The 26103-nt window shown below is 35.9% G+C and overlaps 1 protein-coding gene across 2 annotated transcripts in view; it reads right to left on the bottom strand.

Annotated features, from left to right (window-relative positions):
* Positions 1 to 26103, bottom strand: part of ptpra (protein tyrosine phosphatase receptor type A) — a 61559-nt gene that overhangs the window by 10263 nt on the left and 25193 nt on the right. The window contains 14 exon segments of one of the 2 annotated variants that reach the window (NM_131888.2): positions 1 to 114; positions 471 to 637; positions 2618 to 2737; positions 2923 to 3020; positions 3453 to 3489; positions 5294 to 5370; positions 5571 to 5661; positions 7761 to 7897; positions 9642 to 9715; positions 9957 to 10041; positions 11538 to 11549; positions 13791 to 14204; positions 16455 to 16542; positions 18651 to 18697. The exon segment at positions 1 to 114 is cut by the window's left edge and continues 22 nt beyond it. In NM_131888.2, the coding sequence (NP_571963.2) occupies positions 1 to 114; positions 471 to 637; positions 2618 to 2737; positions 2923 to 3020; positions 3453 to 3489; positions 5294 to 5370; positions 5571 to 5661; positions 7761 to 7897; positions 9642 to 9715; positions 9957 to 10041; positions 11538 to 11549; positions 13791 to 14204; positions 16455 to 16542; positions 18651 to 18671 (1535 nt within the window). In that variant the 5' untranslated portion in view covers positions 18672 to 18697. 2 annotated transcript variants of the gene reach the window in all.

The raw sequence follows: 26103 nt of genomic DNA, 5'->3' as shown, positions 1-26103 counted from the left end.
CGCTGGGCTCTGATCCGCGTCACAAACCCGAAAACGTCCACCTTTCTCTCTGCACCCATCATGTCCAGCATTGCGTCTATCACGATAAAGGTGCCCGTCCTGCCAACACCCGCACTGAGAACAACAGATGACAATTGGTTATTGCAAATCATAGACCTTCAAAAAGCAAAAGAACACATACTTCTACTCAAAAAGTCTAGGGTCAATGAGTTTTATATTGCAAAATAATATATTTTATATTAATATGAATATATATATATATTTATATATATATATATATAAAATCATAAAACTAGTTTTAGAAATGAAGATTTATACAATATCTGAAAGTTTAAGTTTAAGAGAAAAAATAGGCTTTCCATAGATGTATGGTTTTTAAGATGGGACAATATTTGACAAAGATACAACTATATGAAAAGTAGCGTATTCTCTGTTTTACTCATTCACAGTGGACAGTAAAGCTTATTTACCTGCAGTGAACCACTATGGGTCCAGCATACTGTGGGTTGCAGTTCTTGACCTTTTTCAGGAACTTCAGCATGCCAATCGGAGTGAAAGGAACCCCGAAATCAGGCCAGCTGGTGAAATGAAACTGTGTGACCAGCCTCTGAGGCTTCTTACCGGAAACATCCCCCACCTGAACACACAAAAGAGCTCACAATCACACACAGTTCAACGATAACTCACTGCTTATTAAAACAGCTATTACACACTTTCTCATTATAATTCAGGAAAGGCTCATTTCGACACAAGAGGGAGCTAGAACTTCTTACTATTGTCACTGAGCAGGTTTACATTTACACCAATATACTGAGGGGAAAAAAAATCTGCTTATTAAAATGACCCACAATATGTTGATGATACTGCTTTTTTTTATTCTTGGGGTTAAGAAAGCTGGATATCTCCCACATATTGCAATGAGCTTTAATGAGCAGTAAAGGTGTGTTACATTTACCACAGATGAACCACAACAAATTGACAAAAAGCAGATTCATGATTTTTATCTGCCAAATCATCTACTTAACTTTTTGTCATCTAAAAAATAGAAATAAATAAATAGAAATATATAACTTGAAAAAAAAACAACTTTTAGTGCGAAAATGTTAAAGTTAAAAAAATAAATATATATTAAACATAAATAGAAAACTAGGGTTAAAAAAGCAGCTAAATAGAACAACTGAAAACCAAAATCAATATTCGTTATCTCAAAATTAAAAACAAACATTAATTCTTAAAAATTAAAGATTGTTTAAAATATATCTGCACATTTTACAGAGTCAAATTTAAGACTTTTAACGGCCATTATGAATGAAATTTCAGACTTATCCAGGGATAAACACTAAAGATTTTTCTAGTGGCCTGTTTGGGATAGAAGATATTTCTTAGCAACATGTTTTAAACAACATGTCATAACAAAATAACACTAGTTGTATACATACATAAAATATAACGAATTAAAACAAATAAACTAAGTCTGTCCAGGTCAATAGCCCCTTTCACACATTGACATCTTTAAATATCCGGAAAATTACCGGTATGACTTTACCGACTTTAAAAAGCTGTTCACACAGGCAAGAAGGTTCTGGAATTTTTCCAGAAAAGACCATTCACACATCCATTCCAAGATACCAGTAAATTCTGAAACATTAACCAGAAATGGCCTCTAAATGGCTGCGCTTGTATATGTAAACATAAGTGGTCGGGCTATTGTTGATGCTTTTATTTAAAATCTTTACCATTCATGCAGCTGCTTTGTCCCAGAGACATCCATAGGCAGATGCGCAAACCGCAACTAAATGTTTATACATTTGACGACATTACAAATTCTGTGGATGAATAAGTATTATTTTTTATTTCATAAGATGTGAAGTTGATTGACTGTTCTGATTGGCTGGAGTAGATGCCTCACATCATCGCGTTCTAATCGTGAACATGCTCTTTCTGACAATATTCCTTCTGCATTCACACAAAGCAGCAAATTACTGATAATGTTATAACTTCTCTTTCCAGAAAATTGCTGGAATTTATTTACGGTGTCTTCAAAAAGGGCCTGTTCACAAATGATCTGAGAAAGGACTGTATGTGTGAAAGAGGCTAATATCTTTACCATATAGTAGATGGTCTATAAATACATGGAGAAGTTTTAAACAAATAGTATTGTAAGGAAGACAAAACATATTGGTAAATAGAGTTTTGTTGGTGATTGGATGGGTGTTGACCTGATTGGGTAGCTTTACATGGACATGGACAAGAAATTTAAGCTCTGTTAAAATTGATTTAAGACCTACAAGACTATATTTCGTTGAATAGAACAATTTTTAATGGTTAAAATTTTATTTTTGAAATGTAAGACATTTAAAGACCCCTCGAGCACACTGAGTATATAAATAACACTAAAATATACAGCCTAAATTCACTAATATTTTATTAGTACACAATATTATATCATAATCATATTTTATTACATATATTTGATTATTAAAAGCTTACATTCAGGCCGAAAAGAGTATAAAGTGCAAAAATCTAGCTAGGATGATTAGCTTATGCTTAAACCCTTAGTTTGGTTAGGAATGTGCATGTAAACACAACTCTCATGATGATTTTAATTAAGTTTTACCTGCTGAATGCAGAACTTCCGGATGGTGTAGTCAACCAAGATCATCGTGTCCTCTACCGACACGCGGATGTTTCCGTAAGTCCAGCATCCCTGGTCAGGCCAGTATTGAGCACATTTACACTGCGGACATGAAGCACAGTCTATCACAATCATCATACATCTTTATTAATGGCCATCATTCTGGAAGTTGCACTCTAAATCCATTATGTGAGACCGCGATAAGAGCCGAGGCCGTAAAAATCACAGGATCAGCTTACGCTTATTTGACACTAGATCACAGCGAATACATTTGTTGCGGCATTTACCTCTTTCCGCTCCTTCAGATTGGTGACCATGACGATGGTGGCAGTGTTTTGCTCCCAGATCATCCTCCAGTAGTCATTGACTGTCTCTTCTTTTGGTCCTGCAATCACAAATCTTCAGTTAACAATTGTTTTAAAAAAAATAAACAACAATAATAATAATAATAAATGTTTGTGAAGTTTAACAGAACTGATTTTGATATCACTTAATTTTGATGGTTCCTTTAACACATTTTGTTGAATTTAGGTTACATTGCATCTACATGCCAACTAATTCTCAACAGATTAAAAGTAAACTGTTAGGTTCGGGTTGGGGTTATTGTTCGTGTAAGTTGACGTGTACTTGCAAACTTTCTTATAGTCAGTTAAACGCTGGTGTGAAGTGGTATCAACAGATATCAAGCAGACAGTCTACTAATACTCAAATGAGAGGTAACTGGCATGTAGTTGCAATGCAACATTTAGCCAACAAAATGTGCAATAGGGACCATCAAATAAAGTGTTACCCTGATTTTTATTAAAGTGATTTGTACCTTGTGCAGCAATGAATTTGTTTTTCTCCTGGTATCCCTGATGATAAAGCAAAAAGTATGAAAAAGTGACTTCGAATTAAATATAATTCAACAAATATTATTAAGGATTTAAGCATGCATGATCAACATTAACAGGCACAGAAAATATTTCTAGTTATTTTAGTTGATTATGTCCAATTAAAACTAATAAAAACTAAATCGTAGTGCTGGGCAAATATTATTCTCATAAAATGCGAATGTGTCTGTATTACACACTTACCGGCCACTTTATTAGGTACACACTACTATTGGGTTGGTCCCCTTTTGCCCTTAGAACTGCCTTATAATCCTTTGTTGCATAGATTCAACAAGATACTAGAAATATTACTCAGAGATTTTGGTCTATATTGACATGATAGCATCACCCAGTTGCTGCAGATTTGTCGGCTCAAAATCCATGATGCGAATCAATTTTTCCGATTTCTATTGTTCGATTTTGGTGATCTTGAGTGAACTGTAGCCTCAGTTTCCTATTCTTATCTGACAGGATTAGCACCCGGTGTGGTCTTCTGCTGCTGTAGCCCATGCACCTCAAGGTTAATTGTGTTGTGCGTTCAGAAATGCTCTTCTGCACACCTCTGTTCTAACGAGGGCTTATTTGAGTTACTGTTGCCTTTCGATCAGCTTGAACCACTCTGGCCATTCTCCTTTGAACTCTGGCATCAACAAGGCATTTGCACCCACAGAACTGCTGATCACTGGATATTTTCTCTTTTTCTGACCATTCTCTGTAAACCCTAGAGATGGTTGTGCGTGAAAAACCCAGTAGAGATCAGCAGTTTCTGAAATACTCAGACCAGCCCATCTGGAACCAACAACCATGCCGCGTTCAAAGTGACTTAAATCACCTTTCTTCTCCATTCTGATGCTCAGTTAGTACTGCAGCAGATTGTCTTGACCATGTCTACATGCCGTAATGCATTGAGTTGCTGATTAGACATTTGCATTCACTGTTGGACAGGTGTATCTAACAAAGTGTGTATATGTATTATGTATATGTTACACACACACACACACACAGACACAGACACAGACACAGACACACACACACACACACACACACACACAGACAGACACACACACACACACACACACACACACACACACACACACACACACACACACACACACACACACACACACACACACACACACACACTCACACACACACAAACACATATATATATATACAAAACTAAACAAAAATAATTTGTTACATTGATATTTCAATTTCTATCTACTGTCTATCATATGCTTGTATATTTTATAGCTAAATATTAATAATCATTTTCTTAAATATATGCATGCATGTGTGTATTTATATAAACTCACTCCACCCTCTTATATAAGAGGGTGGAGTGAGAAGATTGTGTCACGCACTGAGGCAGGCATTGTGGCGAAACGTCTGTGTTTTGTATCTCATAAGAATGTAAAATAAAGCTATTTAAAGTCATTATTTAACGAGTGCGAATGATGACCTTCTCAATGAGATTATTAACAAAATTAACACACCAAAATTTTTTAAAACTGTGAGTGTGCAGTGCAGACTTCAATACTGTATTTATAGTACCAATATAAATATTTACAGTACACATTATGTCTTTTATTTTGGATTAATTAATTTTTGCCCAGCACTACTATATAGACATTTACCAAAAATAATAATAATAATAATAATAATAATAATAATAATAAATGACTAAAACTACATTAAGATATAAAAAGTCAATATAAACAATATACGAAAAAAATAACAATAGACTATTATTAGGAAACTTAATAGTATGTCAGCACTGTCTTACATTTATGTAGGAAGCGTTGATATAGTCTGAGTCAGGAACACCCTCCAGAGAGGTCAAATGAACTCTAGAATGATCATCTGAGGAGGAAAAGTGTAAAAAACAGCGAAAGACAGAAGAGAAAAGAAAAAAATGACAAATTAATTATGCAAGGTTAAGACTCACAGTATGAATACTACTTTTAGTTATTTTCACACAGTGATGTTCTTTGTAGTATGTACTTCTACTAAAAGTGTGCTTTGTCAGCTTTGGTTCAGAGATGAATATGGGAAAGTCTTACAGGGCAGGATGTTGACATATCTGTTCTTCTCCTTATTCTCCTCCTTGGAGGCGGCATCACATGAGGCTTGAATGGGACACACCGGCAGCGCCTGCAGAGAACAGACAAATCCTCAAAGATCATGAGAACATGACAGAGAGATTCACACTAATAAAAGTGCACTATATTAGAGGAAACTTGTATTTTAAAGGCCCCTGAATATGAACTTTGCGCAGTTTAGATATGAATAGAGGGTGAGATATATTGTGTAGCTCCTCTTCTTTAAAACAAAAACAGCCATTAGCATTTGGTCTATGCTAATCAGAGTCACTGAGGGTGTAGCAATAGTTCTTTCTGGTTTGATGTGGGTAGCTGGATAAAACAATACATTTCGATGCTTTCATCTATATGTTGGGACAAGTGAAATTTAAAAATGGTGACTTCACTGCAATTTTTTTACTTGTTTTACTTAAATTCGTCATTCATGAATACAAGATTTTGAAACTAGCACCTCAATTGAAACAAGCACCTCCTTTAAAAAGGAGTTTACCATCTATAGAGAGCCTTTAAAAATAATAAAGAATGAGAAGGCAAAAAAATTATATGATCTGTTTAAAGAATATGGTTTTATTTAAACACTAACAAAGTTCATTTCTGATATGCTAACACTGTGTGTTGATTTATTTTTGTTATTTTATGCATTCTTATTGTTTTGTTTGTTTGAATAATGTTACAGCTAATTATTTAAATCTTTGTATTATGGTCATTTCCCAGTCAATTTGTGAAAGATTTCAATGGAATTAAAGGCTGATTTATACTTCTGCGTTCAGTGATCTGCGTGACCCATGGCACCTGCCTTGCGTGTAGCCATGCATTTGTACTTCTGCTTGCTGTTTGTGTTGCTCTGCAATAACACTTCCCAAACGCTAGCTGACGGTAGGTTTTTATGTTCCTCTGTGTCATGTTTCTTTGTGGGTATTTTGTTTTTCTGAACGCTACAAGTAGCTAAAACCGGCGGACGCAACGTCAATAGTAAGGTCAACACAAAATAACAGTTTCCAACTGAAGCTCCTTGACTTGACATTTGTAAAACACTCACTCCAACAAGTTCACGCAGCTATAGAACTTGCCCACACTCGTCACAGCTACCAAGCAGACCAATTACAGGGCTTGTGCCACGCGTCATTGTGACGTGTATCAGGTGCGCAGCGCCAGCATCGGCGTCAGCCACGGCAAATGCTATGCGAAGGCTGCGGTGGAGCATATGCATACACTTGACGCAGAAGTAAAAGACAGCCTTAAATCAGCCTCAAGTTTGGTCTAAACTACTATTTTTTTCAAAGGCAAAGAAAGTGTAGCAATAGTCTAGAGTAGTCAACATTTGAAGTGAATCAAAAATGCTTTTTAAAATTGTCCTGGACAAGAATGTGAATTGTTCACTAGTTTAAGGACAACGGTGATGAAAGGTTAATATTGTTAGTTATATTCTTAGATAATGTTTAAACAATTTTACTTTTGAAAGTGCAAAACCAATCATCTTCAGCTGTAACTCTTACCATATGGAAACTATTGAGAGGCTCCATGAGCAGCCGTTGATGATAAACAAACATTCCATTGGAATCAATGGAGTTGTCGCAACTCTCTCTCTACCTCTATGGTTCTACAAAGACTACATAAACTCCCTCCAGTATGAGCCAGATGAGAAGCAAAGTGTGGAAAACAGCAAACAATAATAGCTTGATGCTCACAAGGCTCTTCCCAATTGCCGACTGTCGGCTTGATGTGTCCAGGCTTAGAAATCATGGAAAATTTCAGATCAGCACTGTCAGATATTGGTTATTATTTTCTTATATGAAAGTATGTGGGTCTCTCAGATATATGTGAACAAGTGACACATTATAGCTGCATCCTACTGGGGGCAGGACGCTTTAGATAATATGATTGGTCAGAAAATCTGATAAGCAGAAGTGCTTTTCCTTATTAGTGGAAGTGAGTTTTATATATATATATATATATATAGTTTTGAATGGTCATAATTTTGTGATTGATTTAGAGCATATTAGATTACAGTTAACCTTAAGGCTAATATATTGACAAAAATAACTTTAATTTTGATTTCAGGGGGACTTTAAATGGCATAATTAACAGACGGTTAAACCAAGATAATAATCCATTAATTCCTGAAAATTTAGTGTTGATTAGTGCACCTACATTGAATTCTTCCCGGAAGAGTTTATTGTCGTCAGCCATTCGGCGGTTCATTTCCTCCTCCAGCTTGTCGACAGGAAGAGGCGGGTACTTCCTGTTGGTGCTTGGAGAGCGAGCCAATAACGGTACACTCTGGAGTTCTGTAAGATGGTGCAAGGAAAAAAAACATAGGGTGGAGAAAGAAAGATAGAAACACGTCCATCAATGACAAAAGCTAAAAGGAGTTTTTTTTTTTCAATGAAACAGTTTTAAGAATGACTTGCAGTTTATCACCACTGTGTAGCAGACTACCAGCAGAGGGCAACAAAGTACAATTCAAGGAGAAAAGCTCTCATGCATTACAAATCACTGAATCATGATGCAAAATTTAATTTGCAGCTAGTAGTGAATCCAACCTATTAATCAAATGGATTTTAATGTCAACTTTATTATATTTGATACAAAAAGGGATAAAAATAATTCCAAAAACAACCACAGATATACAGTACAATGTTACAGCTAACTAATATAAATTGTATTGCTCTAAATGTTTAATTATTTTTATTATTAAAATTAATATAAAATTTAATAATTATTAATATTTTAGAATCTCAGGTATGTGAAATATAAATATAATAATTAATATATAGTTAATAAATAAATACATATATAATAATTAATATATTCTAAAATATTCAAAAAATGTATTATAAAACAGTTTTTTATCTAAACAGAAAACTAAAAAAATGATTTTATATAAATTGTAGGTCCCACTTTCTATTTAGTGGCCTTAACTAATATGTACATAAACAGGAATTAATAGTTTGTTACAATGTACTTATTGTGTAAATGCATGTATTTACTGTGTACTTATGCTTGATTAAATACATGTATGTAATTAAATCTGTAATTAACTTCTGTAATTACATTTGTAAATACACTGTTGACCATCCCTTACACCTTAACCCACCCTTAAACCTACCCATGCCACCAAACCTGTCCATAACCCAACCTCTATCCCAACTCAAAAGCACCACAAGTGTTCTCAAATACATTATAAACACAGTAAGTACATTGTATGTATTTTTTGATGCAAGTATATTGTAGTTAAGGACACTTAATATAAAGTGGGACCAATTTTTATATAATATAATATTATATCAACATGGCAAGAAATTATTTATCATTTTCATTTAATTTAAAATCTTAATCAATTCTGTAATATTATAGTATTACAGTAGTTTATACGTAATATATTTTAAAAATTAATTTTCTTGTGCAAAATGTTATTTGAATATATTTTTTAATTTAATTATTATTACATTTTTTTAATTATATAGGGGCTGCATGGTGGCGTAGTGGGTAGCACTGTCACCTCACAGCAAGAAGATCGCTGATTCGAGCGCCAGGTCAGCAGGCATTTCTGTGTGGAGTTTGCATGTTCTCCCTGTGTTCGCGTGGGTTTCCTCCGGGTGCTCCGGTTTCCCCCACAAGTCCAAAGACGTGCGGTACAGGTGAATTGAGTAGGCTAAATTGTTCGTAGTGTATGTGTGCGAGTAAGAGTGTATGGGTGTTTTCCTGTGATGGGTTGCAGCTGGAAGGGCATGCGCTGCGTAAAACATTTGCTGTATAAATAGGTGGTTGATTCCTCTGTGGCGACCCCATATTAATAAAGGAACTAAGCCGAAAAGAAAATGAATGAATAAATGAATGGAAGGAATTATTTCTCGTTTTCATTTCGTTGTACTTGATGCACTAAAATAAAAACAAAATTAACAATATGTACACTTGTTTTTATAAAAAAAAATTAAAACACACAAAAAATACAAATTAAAAAGAAACAAAGAAATAAAACTAAAATTAAAAAATCTCCATTGGCGTATCAGTGATGGTGAAATAACTCACCTGTGTCGTCAGCTCTGCCGTTGGTCAGGCGGAAGGAGTTGGAGTGGCTCCCTGCCTGCTTGTACTTCTTAAACCTGCCACAACAGAGCCCAACAAAAAGCCAATCATTACCATGGCAACTGGACAATTGATGCCCGCGGTCCCTGCTGGCGACGAGGCTTTCCTGATGAATGGAGCTTTCTCAACACTTTCTCTACGACTGTGCTGGTTCTCTTGTGCTCTAAGTGCTTCTTGCTCATGACTTTGTCTTTATGTTTTTCTCAATGTTGCGAGCAGTTTTTGTACCAAATGGAGTTTGTAAATAGGGAATCTTACCTGAGCATGTAAAGGATGATGATGATAAAGACAATGACCAGCAGAGAGGATAAGGCAACCATCACCGCCATGATCGCTGTGTCATCTGTGTGCAGAAGATAAAATAGTTGGCATCTTCTAATAGGTTGCACAATATATGGCTACAAGCAGGGTGCGAATTATACATTGACAATCAGTGTTTTTTTCTTTTTTTAATATTGAACCAACTTTATATATTTAATTCAATTACATCTAATTTATTAATCAAACTTGTTGGGCTCTATTTTGACGGTCCATGCGCAGAGCGCAAAACGCAGGACGCAAACGCTTTCAGGGCATGTCAGAGCGCGTTTTTGCTAATTTAAGGATGGGAAAATCCGCTTTGCGCCAATGCGCATGGTCTAAAAGGGTTGAGTTTATTTTCTTAATGAGTTATAGGTGTGTTTTGAGAATAAACCAATCAGAGTCTCATCTCCAATTACCTTTAAGAGCCAGCTGCGACGCGCCATAAGCGCATTTGCTATTTACAGGACGTAAAGTAAGTCTAAGTGGAAAAACTGAGCGTTTCACTAGCAAACAGTTAACAATTTTTTAACAGTTCAACAGAGCATCTACTGCGTGAGAATGAGAAATAATCTATCTACTTCCACTTTCGCTCCTGGATAGGGAAACCTTTACGCACAGACATCAATTAGTCTACAAATAATTAATTGCATTTGTTAAGCGCAAATATTCGTTTCAAAAATATTTCTAAATTCAGTTCTAATTTCCAGCAAACGAATAAATGAACAATAATAACGAAGTGTGTTCAAAAACCTGAGTTATATCCTAAAACACATGCTGTGCCCCATATGGTCTAAAACCTGCAAGTGGGCAAATCTAAGCTTGTTTTTAATAAAACAAATATAAATATGGAAATAATAAATAATACTGCTAATAATAATAACATTATACAAAAGCAAAATGTTATGAATGAACTGAAAAAGCCTCCCGAGATGAAGGCACAAAAGCAGTGATTTTTCATATTTATGTAGGCTAGAAAATAATATGTTTTGTAATATTTTAATCCTTTATATTTATATACTATATATATTCTTATTATATCCTATATATATCCTTAATATTTAATTTTTTACATATGTAAAGATATTTGCCTATTGCTCTCTTGTGTATATTAAGCAGTGTTTAAGTGAGGCACAACTCTGCGCCGGAGTTTAGACCGGGTTTGTTTTGGTCTATTGAAAAATCTATTTTAGTTTCTCAAATAAGCAACGCGCCAGCGGTCCGCCTCAGAATGCCTTCCTCTGTAGACCAGAACGCCTATGGGCGCACATATGCGCGCTAATGCATTTGTTATTTAAACAGCGTAGCGCAACGCCTCAAAACGACTCTTGCGCCAAGCTGAAACTAGCAAAATCTATTATTTTTATTATTAATATTGTTTAAGATACAAATCAGGGCAGACCCCCCCATAGATCTTGTTTGGATGTCCTTCAGGGGGGCATCAAGCATTAATTAGGGGGCCCCAAACCCCTGAAATTCGCACCCTGGTTACCAGTAAACTACATTAAATAAATAAGTAAATAGTTCACTTAAACTTACCTTGCTCTTCACCTTTATTGAACGAGGAAGGGAAAAACAACAACAACAACAATAGATTAGATAATGAAAACTATAAACACAATTTTTCACAAATAGGCCCTTTTTCCACCTGGTAAGAGTGTTTTTTTTTTTGTAATCAATTTCTTTGGTAATCAATTCACAAGTGGTCAGCTAAGACAAGTGGTCGCCGTAAGCTAGCTTACTGCAACTCTAACGTGGGATTTTTAATGACAACCTCAGCACCTCGGTTTATTGTCTCATCCGAAAGACAGCGCTCACTGAGCAGTATAGAGTCCCCATCAATATACATGGGGCAGTAGGACCCACACAGACCCACACCTGCTGGCCTTACTAACACCACTTCTGGCAGCAACCTAGCTTTCTCATGTGTTCTAATATCCAGGTACTGACCAGGCACAGCCCTGCTAAGCTTCAGCGGGTGACCATGTTAGGGTTGCGGAGAGCTAGCTGCCGGCACATAAGCCTTTCAAATACGAAAGCAATCCAATCAAATGAGTTTTTCAATTACCTCTGAAAGCTGTATCAGAACGTGTAATTAGCATTTAGTCAATATGAGAGGTAGGTAAAAAGCACATGTCACATGCTTTAACATATCAGACATTACTGAGTAAACCTCCACCTTTTAGCATTCTCCAGATTTTCCTGACATTCAAAATAAGAAAATATATCAGAACAATCACAAATAAAATGCATAACAATATACAGCTCAACTGTTTACTATAAATGAGCAATTTAAAAGTGTGTCTGCCATGAACACAACTTCTGACTTTTCAGCGCATTAGGCAATGTGGTTACATGTCAAAACGCATCCCTGAAACCAAGTAGAGAAGACATGCTGTTATTTTTATTTTATTCATGGTAATATTTATTTTTTATTCCATGACTTTCAGAAGTTTTTTAATTTTGCTTTCTCTACTTAGTAGTGCACAGTCCTGTGTTATATTGTCAATTTATGTTGTTACATGTAGCACCTTGGTCCTGGAGGAACATTGTTTCGTTTTAATGTGTACTGCACTGTATGTTGTTTAAATGACAATAAAGCCAACTTGACTTGATTTGACATCTTTTCATGTTAAACATCACATTTTTCTTTAATATTGGCCCTATAGTAAAATATCCAATTCACTTTTAAGAAGAAAATAACACAAATACAGTGCGAAAAACTAATAGCTCACGTATTTGCCAGTGTGTACATCGAGTGTTACTGGCACATTTAATCTAGTGCTACACAATGAATATACCATTTCAGCATTGATATCGCAATGTGTGAATCTGCAATAATCGCATCGCAGTAACTTCAATTTCAAGTTGGGATTAACTAGAAACCACAGCTCAGAACACAAGATATGTGGAATTGTTGCAAAGTTTAACTATAATCTAATATGAAAGATTTTATTATGCGGATGTTTTAAAGGCCTGTGACTAAGATTTCAACGTAATTTAAAACCATTTGAACACAAGAAGGTATAATGTACAATGTATAAAGAAGATTAATGATGTTTAACTATTAATTATAATAAGACCATGCAATGTTATTTTACATTTAATTACTGAATTTTATTACTTCTAATACAGTTAGACTCCATCAAAACCCATAAAAAAATTTTGTTTACTTTATTTTTATCCTTCTGTTTTTTTTAATTGTGCTTTTATTTATTTTATTTAGTATAATTGTGTATATTTAATGTAGATGCACTCCTGTACAAATCATTCCAATCAATATAAAATTAGAAATTCTTTTCAAATAGGGTCATTTTGTGAAATTATATTTATATCTCAAAATATAATCTCAGAAAAAACAAATATTGCAATGTCAGTTTTTTCTCCAATATCGTGCAGCCTCAATTTAATCATTAAAAATTCTGTGTCTCTCAACCATGTTCTTGGAGGACCGCCAGCTTTGCACATTTTGCATGCCTCCTTAACCAAACACACCTGATTCAGATCATCAGCAGACAAAGTAGACATGAAAAACATGTAGTGCTGGTGGTCCTCTACGAACGTGGTTGAGAAACACTGTACTGAATTACACTTTTTAATTTTACTAGCCTTTTAATTACACTAAAGTATTTTCCTGTGAGTGATTATGCTTGTGTTTTGAGTGTCACTTTGTGACAGTTTCAATGTGCCACTGAATTACAGACATTATTAAGCTTAACTGATTAACTGATTGTAATTTAAATGACGATCAATAATTTAAATGGTAAAAAGAAAAGAACAGATGAATGGTACCTTCTGGCTTGTTGACGTCAGCAGTGGTGGCATCAGCTGGGGTATACGGGGTCTCCGTCTCGGGCTCTGAGGAGGACTGGGTGGATGTGGGATCAGGCGTTGGCGTCCCTGCTGGAGCCAAAACGGTGGTCTGGTGATCTCCAGTTTTGTTGGTGGTGAGAGACGGGGATGCGGCAGTTGGGGTTGGCGGTACAGGTAGCACCACAGTAGGGATGGGCACAACTGGAGGAGGGACGACTGGAGGAGCAGTGGTAGCCTCTGGGGCCGCAGTACCCTCAGAGTCATTGAAGGCTTTTGTTGCAATAAGTTGTGGGGACGGTGTGGATGTTGGAGCGGCTGTTGGGGATCCATTGGTGACTATGATTAGGGGTGTCGTGGGAGGATGGGGTGTAGGTTTGGTGGTCTGGACCGCACCTAAGATTGAGATTAAGCTTTAGAATATATACATGTAATACAATAAATTCATGAAGTAAACAGCCTTCATTAATGGGAATCTGATCATTTTTTTTCACAAATAGCAATATCAAGAATGGTTTATTCTTTACTATCAATTGCTTGTTTGCTTAAAACTTAAGACAACTAACGCTAAAATGCACAAGACAAAAAGCATCAACAAATTTAAAACTAAAATGTTTTAAAAATAACTGTATTTACAATATTTAAACAGATTTAAATGGCAATGCTGGTTATTTGAAATTCCTAGAATCCTACATAAATGTAGCTTAATTAATAGAAAAGTTTTTTGTTTTCTTGAGGACCAAATCAGCATATTCGGTATGCTTTTATGGCCGTTTCCACTGTCAAAAGGTACCAAAAAGCGTACCATACCACTTTTTTGGTACCCTTTTGAAGGGTAACTAACCCAACAAAAGGGTACCAAAAGGCGTAGCAAGACACGCAGCAGATCAGTATTGGTTTACAGAGGTACGTCACTAGCTCATGTACAAGCCAGGAGAATGAAAACAAAGGAAGTGCCATTTTTAAATACACAGCCAAGACATTACACCATAATAATATATACATATAATAACGAGCCATGGTCGACCTGAGTTTAAACAAACTTAGTTGTTGTCTTGATGAACAGCCACTATGCCAAGAAGAGCAGGATCTACCCTGTGTCTCGTTGTTGTTTATAAGGCCTTCTAAAAGCGCCATTGGTACTGTACCCTTTAGGCAGTGGAAACGCAAGCCCAATAAAGGTGAACCGAATCGCACTCAGAATAGTACTCAGAAGAAATGAGCCATTAGAATGATTTCTGAAATATCATTAGACACTGGGGTATAAATACCTCTATGAATTATACCATATAAATACAGTATCTGATTCATTCAATATCATTTGGAGGTGTCAATGTCACTGAGCAACGTGTGTGTAACAATGAAAAGACTCGTGCGGCCACCTTTTCTTCTCTCCTGAACTTGAAAATATGATAGGCAGAATCATAGAAATGCTGGATTAAGGGGGTCTAGGGGGTCGATTCGAGATCGCGATATACGGCACTTAATAAACTTGTAAGTCATGAAATGAAAGTAAAATAAAACTCAATTCAATTCAATTCAATTCAGCTTTATTTGTATAGCGCTTTTACAATGTAGATTGTGTCAAAGCAGCTTCACATAAATGGTCATAGTAACTGGAACAGTGTGGTCCAGGTTTTAGTGTTTAAGTTCAGTTCAGTTCAGTTTAGCTCAGTTCAGTGTGATTTAATCATTACTGAGAGTTCAAACACTGAAGAGCCAATTCATCGATGCGTAGCTCTACCAATCCTGAACCATGCGAGGCAGTGGCGACAGCGTAGAGGGTCCAATTCACCCTCAAATCCAATTTGCTACTCTCCACTCCTAATGACACTTGGTGTGCACGATCACATTGGCGCCCTTTAAGTCATGAGGTGTTCGGTATCGAAAGGTATGAGCAGTCCTTCATCCATTACACATTTTTAAATGGTACTTTAGGTTGAACAGAATTTTCAATGCAAATAAAGGTGGACACTGGGTATCTCACAAAACAAAATTAGATGTGTGAGGAAATGTTGTGTCCTCCAGGCAATTCTTGACTAACTTCCTAGGCCTCAAAATATTTGACATTTTTAGATGGAGTTGATGGATTGCAAACGTTTCTTTCAACATGGATTTTGTTTGATAAAAACAAACTCGGGTGCAATTGCTCTGTTAATGAGGTTCATTTGAATAAGCGTGAAAGATGCCACGTGTACCAAACAAATGTACTGAGACTGTTAAAATTACGCATCTCATGAGATTTCCACAAGGACACTGATGTAGTATGACTAAAAAAAAAAACAAAAAAACAACACAGACCAATGACATCCAAACAAACCAAAAACAGGATAGGATGTCATAAGATGTGACCAAGAATGGATAAAATCCTTAAGCACACCAGGCTCAGTACCTAAGGTCTTAATGTGTGAGACTGACTTCCTGCTACGGTTCTGACTAATTTACACATTTTAAAACCACCTGTAAAAATGCTAAATGTATGACCATTCAATAAGTCTAACAAAAACGAGCGTGAATCCAAAATCCTATCATGTTCTTTTCTGCAACGAACAAAAAAAAACAAACTACATGTGTGAACACACCCTAAGGGCAGTGAGTTTGCTTTTGCAATGAGGAAGGGCCTAAACCAAAGCAAAAGTTTCTTACCTGAAAGGTGAGGGAGAGTCTGGGCCGTGCTGAGGGCCACAAAGGCCACATGCAGGAGCAGGAGCAGGGGACACACACCCATACTGCCCTGAAAAACATACAAACCAGCAGCAAACTATGACTTCAGTCTTACAAATAAGCACCATTTAAAAGCAGTGCTTAAAAGTCATCAAATTAGACAATGAATATTTTACCTGTATTGTTAAAATTGAATATAGCTGTACTATGAATTATACACGGTTTATATATATTTGTAACGTGTAATCTTCAATCAAAGTAATGTTACCACCCTTTTTAACCACATTTCTGACATTTTTTATGGCATGTAGCAATGCAAAAAAATAAAAAATAAAATAAAAAAAGACAACAATCCAGTGGTTTAAACAATAACGAATAGACAAATTCAAGTCCAGCCCTTGATTTAAAGATTCAGCCTAAATGCTCCGGAGAGACCTAAAACATATTATTATTTCCTTAGGCTATATTACACTTAATGGGTATTTCCCCGTTTTTTTAAGAGAATAATTTAAGGATGTTGCACATTATATGGTAATCTGAAGTAAAGGAAACCGTAAGTGTTTCAGTACATTAGAGCAAGTAATAAAATATAGGCTTAGCCTATACCACTGCGCTCAGTTTTTACTTTTTTACGTTATAAAGCTATGCAGGACTGGATGACAGAAAGAAATTGAAAGGTAGTTTCTGATAGTTTTGCTCACTCAAAAATGCTCTGTTTGCATGATTTAATATCATCGAATCCAAACACTTTACAAATAATATTTCAAAACTCCTCTGTTGTTTTTAGAAAATATCTAAAATCTTTTTTTTTCAGATTTGTATATGAAAGTTTAATATGGCTTAAAACGGTTTATTTATATTGTATAGACCAAAATTCTTATAGCTTTGTTTGTTTTATATTGGTTCATTTATTTAAATAGTTTTTAATATATCCTTTATTTAATTCTTGCAATGATTTCAGTAGCCTATAGCTTATTTTATCCAGATCTATGACACTACAAAAGTCTTTCTGTTGAATTCATATTTTGTATCATCTCTAAAAAAAATAAAGGAAAGAAGCCGCTCACGACAACGACAGCGTTGTGACTCTCGCACACAAATACATGCATCTAAAAGCGCATGTTGCATGCACAAACACACCTTTTAAACTTGACAAAAACTCTCGACAACTGACAGTTACTGGCGGTTGTGTCTTTAATATGTTGTAAAGATTATTAAACATCAAGAAGGACACAGCAAAGAAATATCACTTATTAAATAAAAAACTACTTTAATTATTATTTCATGCAACAGCCTTAAATTCAAATCTCAAGCAAAAGACCCCTAGTCTATAAGGTGTTTTATGGAATCTTAAACTGACCGGTAGCCATGTTTTTTTTTCTCCCTTATTTGTTTAATTTTGGCACATGAACTTGTGTGTCATGGGAAAACTAGTGTAATGACAGCGGCACACAATCCTGCAAACTCCGCCTCTGCTTTCACTCAACCCCGAAGCCCCAGCTGGCTCACTTTGGCCCAAGATAATCAGCGGGACAAAAAAAGATCGCCCTCTGATCCCGAGAAAGCTCAGATTTGGCCCGGTCAGGTCCCGGAAGTGACTATGGAAACGCGACTTGCCCTGGCTCGCTCACTTTTGGCGCAACAGTGGAAACGCGGCTAATGTTTTGTTGGGTTGTCATCCTCTGAGAAAACGATTGTTGGTCACCGAACAACGACAAAAGAGCGACCACAAAGCACGTTGAAAATGCTGAAGGAAGCGACATACTCATGTTTTCCACATGCTTTTAGACGCAATATATGACTGACTTACAAGTTACCTGGTTCTGCCATACATCAGCCTTCCTGTACCCAAAGTAACATAAACTAACATCACAGATGTTGACTTTTCCCTCCTGTGCTGAACTCATCATTCCTGTATACGCACACTATTCAGTTTCCTGTTCTAGCGCTCTGTTTAGGCACGCAGCGTTATGATTGGTTCAAATACCATACTGCGGGAAAACAGTGCTTAAAGCGATATAAAAATCAAATATGTCCAAATCGTCATTTTGATATGATTTCAATTAATGGCACAGTTCTACTATTGACTGAACATTGACTAGCTATTGAGCTTTCATATTTGGGTTGTTGTTATAGCCAAGTACACATGGCTTTGATGAAAGAGAAAAGGAGACTCACCTGGAGAAACGAAACCTGCATCACTCACTCATTCGCACAATGATCCCCTGTAGGTGAAAAACAGAGTTTATTATTAAAACTACGCAACAACATTCACATTATATTGTTCACACAGGAATGTAATTATTTAAAAAATCATTTGTTTTTACTACATACCGGGTAAAAGCTTAATTAAAATAGAAAAGTATACTACTATACTACTAATTTAATTAGAAAAATACTAAGTTATAAAAGCGTGTGTGTGTGTTTTATCAAAACTGTGATAACCCGACTGCCACTTTAATTACAGGCCGCTCATAAATGTGTGTGCAGCCTCTATATCGAGGGAGGAAATGAGTCACTGCTTTCAGACTCACACATCATGCAGAGATTTGAAGCTCAGGCCATTAATGTGACACAGGCTGATAAGCCTGGCTATAACATTCACAAAACAAACAAACTCTTTCTAGAAACAAAATATAATTTAATTCTGAACCACAGATTCATATGAATATATCAATTTATCCAGCCAAGCACAGCTCACATGACCACATACCCAGACAAGCGCAACAGATACTAGACAGACAACATCCAAGTGTCTTTATTCATCCGGCAGATTGCCTGCGGATTTGGTCCGAGGGGATTAAGCTCTTAGTTGCGAGATGGTTTGATGCGAGGAGTGAAAATATAATCACAGCTCCTGAAGCCAAGACCCAGAGAGTATAGCAGGCTGACCGCTAACACGTGCTGTAATCTCAATAGTGTCTCACTGACTAAACCGTCATAATCCTGGTGCCAATCTGAAAGGTCAGACCCTAAAATAATCCAGGCCTTCTGCCACTCAAGCATGAGCATCCATGATACTGCTGCTCTTCCGAATGGCCAATCAGTTTCCAGCGCCTCTTAGCAACGTCTGACATCTAAACATTAGCAAACCACGGCCAGTAATCCTCAAAGAGCTTTTGGTGGATCTTCGCGACTCGCATTGTGCTGCTTTCATATCTACACCACAATTCAGATGGCAAAACTGACATTTCATCAATGGCTTTACATTCAGAAATGTTTCCTATAGCAGTAGCACATAAAAACAAAACAAAAAAAAACGACTTTTTTTTTTTGCTCACTCATGTTAGGTAAACTCTGACAAGAGCTCAACAATAAGGGATTTGTCTGCTGGTCCAGAGGGGTCAGAAGGGCAGGTTGGTATTTTCCTTGCCAACGTTGCCCAAAATACAGTGCTCAGTATAATTAAGTACACTCCATTTTGAAAATGAATATTTTTTTTATCAAATTCTCAGTGAATATAGGCAATGTATTTTGGTGCATTTAAACGAAACAGATTTATTAAACAAATATATTAAAATAATATTTTAGTAATCAAACATATTTAGAAATTGAAAGACAATACATATAAATTTAAGCTAAATATTTAAAAAAATAATTACAACATACAAAATTTTAACTAAATAATGATTTCTCCTCTTTTTTTTTTGTATTTAATATTATTCTAGAACATATAAATAAGAGTGTACTAGTTTTTTGGAAATTTATCATAAGTTATTTTGTTAGATAAGCTCCATATTTGCCTGCAGTACTGACTAATATATATGCACAAATATTATATTGTATAGCTTCCTATTAATTATTAATTTGAAAGATAGGTTTGTGAGGTTGTACTTATTTATGCTGAGCACTGTAATTATGCAATAGCCAAGTTTTTAACATAAATGAAAAAATGTAAGAAAATAAAAATTGCATTAATAAATAGGGTTATTTAAAACCCTAAAGTAATCTTAAATTAATGTAATCTCAGTATAAGTATTAGTGGTGGGCTGTTATCGGCGTTAATGCAGCGATATATATATATATATATATATATATATATATATATATATATATATATATATATATATATATATATATATATATATATATATATATATATATATATATATATATATATATTGCCGTTAATCTATTCTCAAAGTTGGGTTGGAGATGGGTATATTCTACGCAAGCTATGATGACTATTTTAGCGTGGATGTATACCTGACCGGTGAGCCGTCTGACAAAAAAGTGCTCTTCTGATTCAATCAGCAGGATGCCTGACTTAAGCAGCAGTTCGGCAGTTTTACTTCGACTCATGAACATTTCATTCATGCCCAATGACAAACTGGGGTATTAGACGCAAAAAAGGAGTAAGGACTGGTGAGAGGTGTTTTGGAATTTAATAACGCACAGCAAATAGAAAAAAAATGTTTTTCACAGTGTGTGTGTGTGTGTTTGTGTGTATGTGTGTGTGTGTGTGTGTGTGTGTGTGTGTGTGTGTGTGTATGTGGTCCTTTACTGACAGCCGTATGTGTGGATCTTGTCGGAAAATATGGCGAAAAGTCCTACATGACGGTGTTTACTTCTATAATGCCACTAATATAAGCATACTCCACATGTCTTAATTCCATTTCTGTTTAGTCCAGTTATGACTTTAGTCAGATTAAGGTCATCAAAAACTAAAATAAATATATAATTCACAGTGTTTTGAGCTCATGTAGGCCTACAGTTTCAAAATTCATGTTTAACTGAATAACAGTTGGTAAACACAAGTACATCTTATTGAACATCATTTATTTTCATCACCAATTATTATAGTAGAACAGATTCTCAAGCAGTTTGTGATGCATTTTGGGAACAGGAGATGAGCCCCTGGTCTAATGCGCCACCTGGCTTGAGAAACCTATTCTTAAAGACTTATTATTTGGGTAGCACACAGATTCTGAATGCCTTCGGCAGAATTCAAATGAGCCATTTTAATCTAGATTAATCTATATTAATTCTGAGATTAATCTAGATGAATCTAGAATAAAATAATTAATCTATGCCCACCTATAATAATTATCAATTCAAATCAGTTCTCAAAAGATGAGACAGCGTTTCATCTAGGATTTTTTCCAGCTGTGGCCTTTTACACAAATCTTTCAACTACCTATGGCCCGGGATGGGCAAAAATACATTGAAATGCATTTTAAAAATAAAATACCAAATATCTCCATTTTGCATGTATAAAAATAAACAACAAAATACAGCAGCCACAACAAGCATCAAAATAAAATACTGTATTTTAAAATACTACAAAATACTTTTACAAGGGAGCATGAAATTTATTCGCAAACCTTCCATCAATAGGCATGTTCGATCAATCTCTTCACCATTAAACTGACTTAAGTAAACAATGTTTGACAGCAGCAATGTTTCTCTGAGCAAATTAAAGTCAGCTTGTCCGCACATCGTAAACCTCTACTCTTATGAAACAAAACACCTGAGTAGGTATTCATAAACCTTTGTTTTTCTTTGAGCAAGAAGGTCACTGGTTTGTGTACAGACTAGGTCAGTGGCAGGCCCGGATTGGCTAATCGGGAGGACCGGGAGAATTCCCGGTGGGCCAGTCCGTTTTTTGGCCGCGAGGGCCGGTGTACCTAGTTCCAGAATCGGTTGCTCTCAGCAGTCACACTTTTTAAAAATAATTTATTTATTTACTTGACCACAGCCTTCTTATTCATTATTTTACCGCAGCTCTGCTCTTTTTATCTATTTTCACGTAGCCTCGTGAGCAGGATGCAAGTTAATGATGATATAACCAAATAAGTCGCCTTTTAACGTGCAGCTGTTGTGGTACAGTGGATAGTACGTTAGATTATGACGCGGCCATCCTGGGTTCGGTCCTCGTCTGAGTAACAATTTTTTTTTTTTTTTCATTTTTATTGTTAAGACATAATACTGTAAGGGTTGTTGAACATTTGAAGTTCTAAAAGTGCTGTTTTCTCAAAAAAAGACGTGATAGTGTAATTAGAAACTGAATTGGAAATAACCTTATTTTAATATAGTCAGTGGTGAACTGAGGTGGGCCGGTCTGAGGCTTGAAACTCCAGGGCTGAAAAAGAGTCCCACTCCGGCCCTGGTCAGTGGGCATATTTTTACAATAAATTTTGTACAAATTTCATACAGAGAGTCCTGTCTTGAAGATGATCTCTTTAATGATTGAAAAAACATGTAAAGCAGATAATGAGTTGGCACAGTACTATCTCTCTTTTTTGCGTTTCCACCCCCTAAGCGAACACCAGTACACCATCTTTAGGTGTTTTATTGTTGCATAATTTCCATTCATAAATCAAGGCATTGACGCCCTTCTTCAATATTAATCAATTTTCTATTCTGATCTCAAGCCTAGCAAATGAGGATAAAGCCAATCAATCAGAGGCCGCATTTTTCTTACATTGTGTTTTACAGTATTTTAAAAAAATACACAAATACAACACACTAAAGTATTCTGACACAAAATACTAACCTGTTTTTATAAACCTCAAAAATACAAATGACAAAATACTATTTTGTGTTTGAAATACATATTTGAAATAATTGTATCATAAATACTGCCCATCCCTGCCTGTGGTGTTATTTAAATGACAAATGGCGTGAGCACAATATTACAACTCGAGATCGCATTCATGTAATACGAGCATGCAAATCTCTTCGCTTGCGCGCTGATTTCCTCTGTTCATGCACCAAACTTCTTGCATGCCCTCAAAACGCTGCTCAAGCACAGATTTTCTTGTGCACTCTCAAATAAACGCTGCTGAAGTGGAATTTAGAGCATTTATTCAACAAGTATGTCCCCAACATTTATTAGATCGGCTAAGAATATATGAATGTGTCCAATAGACCTACAGAACGGCATTGATGCCTCCTGAAGTGAAGTGAAACTGCCATAAACTCCAGCAAGTAAAAGTCATTGTATGCAGAGCCATAGACCTTCATCTATTAATAAAGTATATGGAAACGATGTTCATCATAACTGAAAGCTACATCGTGTTTGCTAGCCTCAGAAATCACACAGCCCGGTTAGTCAGTCAGCATGTAACCTTATAGGGTTAAACTAATAACGCACAGCACTACTATGATTACAGATAAGCTCGCTCCGTTATAATTCACTTACATTTTAATGTTTTGGTTCGATTATAACCCGCTTTGAAAAAACAGCAACAACTGAAGGTGTTGAATGAGAAGCTGTAATGTAGCCATGAATTTTGATGTGGCGCCCCGCCAAGGAAGAATGAATGTAGCGGAAACCATGAGAATTTATTTAAAATGTAGATAGGCATGTTCTGTTTTAATGTAGCCATGTTAGCTGAAATAAAGAAAGATTTATAATGATAACAAAAGTTTAATGTACAGGTCCATGCCTCTTTAATTATTTTCATCAATTCTCCATTTACTGTCATTCAATGGTTCATGTAAATTCTTAGAAATAAAAATATCATATTAAAAAAAGAATCTTTCAAATAATTGATAATCCATAAAAATTGAGCTCTTGCAAATGAGAATTGAATCAACCCACTTAAAATGATGAACAGCCATGGATTAACTAATCTCTCTGGAATACTTGATTCTGAATGTCAGTCGCAACATTCTAAGGTATGTTATTCCCAGATAACAACCGCTTGAACTAATACCACAGGCTTATCCGGGTATTTCAAATCATCTTTTGACTGTCAGTGAATATGTTCACATTCATATTTATATGTTTATCACACAACTGTTGTTGGTTTGAGGGCCACTTATGACTGAATACTACATAAGGTTAATGTATGGTCCATTCAGTTGTTTTTGTTTCTGTCAGCTTTGTATTTAATTAAATAATTAATAAACTATTATAGCTCTAAACAATGTTTTGTGTCTGATTTATATGTTTTGTGGCAAGCAGCCATATAAATAGCAGGCTCAAGAACATCCAGGCAGTTGTTCTTTCAAACTTTAAAGTCATACTGTCCTTCAAAAACTGTTATATTCTGTATAATCTCATTTGATGAACACACATGTGCAATAAAACCATTAATTTCTTTTCCTATAAAAAAACCAAGTTAGTAAGAAATCCCCCAAGCAGCCAACGATAATGTGACTGACACTTGTCAGCAAGTTTTTTTCCTCCCGATGAATGGCTACATGTAAATCTGTGCTTCTCCTCCTTAATTCGGATGGAAATTCACAGTTAGGTAATGCAAACAGCTGACCATTTCCATAGAAAGAAGATCCACTCAGTCAGTTTCATCCATCTTTGGGAATTTAATCAAATCAGCCAGGCCACAGAGCCCGTTTACAGGCCTGTTATACCACTGCCAATCGCACCAATTCTAGATGCTCATTGTCAGGTATAATTTGTTTAAAGCAGGCCTGCACAATATTTCGTTTCAGCATCGACATTGCAATGTGTGCATTCGCACAAGCCACATAGCAGAATCATGTGCAATGCCGAGTCAGGGTTACAGACAACACAGTTCAGTGATTTATTCATGTGATTTTGGTTATTTGAAGTTTTTGCATAATGGAGTGATAGTTTATCACCTGCGTGTGTTTGAAAGGCCTGTCAATGTGTAATCATTTAAAGAAGGTTCAAGAAATTATGCATCAGTGTATGTAGCTATAACAAATTAATTATATTTAATTACAATGAAGACTACAGTGTATGGTCCACTGATAATTTATTTTAAATAATAGTGATTATATGGTGTTCACTGTATAAATAATTGAATACAATTAATACATATACACATACAAATATATACGTTTTCCCCCCTGTATATAAGGTTATTATTACACCTATACATGTCTAATATTGTGAAGTTTCACGATTATCAATACCACAGCAGAATGAGACAAAGGCCCAATCCAAATTCTACCCCTTAGCCCTTCCTCTTACCTCTTCTTTCCTACCCCTCGTTTTGCGTATTCTCGTGAAGGGGTAAGGGTGTCCCAATTCTTTTTAGCTTGAAGGCGTAGGGCTAAGGGGAAGGGGTGAATAACCCTTTGAACTGAGACTTTCCTCATCCTCCCCCAGTGTGCAGCATCCATCTGAAAGATGCAACAGCAGCTATTTCGCGCCAGACCACACCAGCTGATTGGTGGAGAGGATACAGAGTGATGAAGCTTATTATGATATGGGAATGGTTAGAATGGAAAGAGGCCAGTATGCCGGGGTTAAACCCCTACACGTTTTCAAAGGATATCCTGGGATTTTTTAACCACAAAGAGTCAGGACCTCGGTTTACATATCATTTGAAAAACGGCGCTCACTGAGCAGAGTCCCCATCCATATACTGGGGCATTAGGACCCACACAGATCGCAGGTTGAGTGCCCCTGCTAGTCTTACTAATACCACTTCCAACAGTAAACTAGCTTTCCCATATGGTCTCCCATCCAGATACTAACCGGGCACAGCCCTGATTAGCTTCAGTGGACAACCATGTAAGAGTTGCAGACGATGGGATGGGATACAGCACACGATACTCACATCAATATAGCATAATTTTTTTGATGTTGTACAGCAAATAATATTCTTGCATTACTGTGAGGCTTGGGTTTAGGGTTGAGGTAGGGATAGATGCTAATAAAATACAATTATTGCATATTTTAATAAATAATATT

The sequence above is a fragment of the Danio rerio genome, chromosome 21 (genome assembly GCF_052040795.2).
Source record: "Danio rerio strain M-AB ecotype USA chromosome 21, GRCz13ab, whole genome shotgun sequence".
NCBI classification, from domain to species: domain Eukaryota; kingdom Metazoa; phylum Chordata; class Actinopteri; order Cypriniformes; family Danionidae; genus Danio; species Danio rerio.
This window is presented reverse-complemented; position numbering and strand designations above follow the sequence as displayed.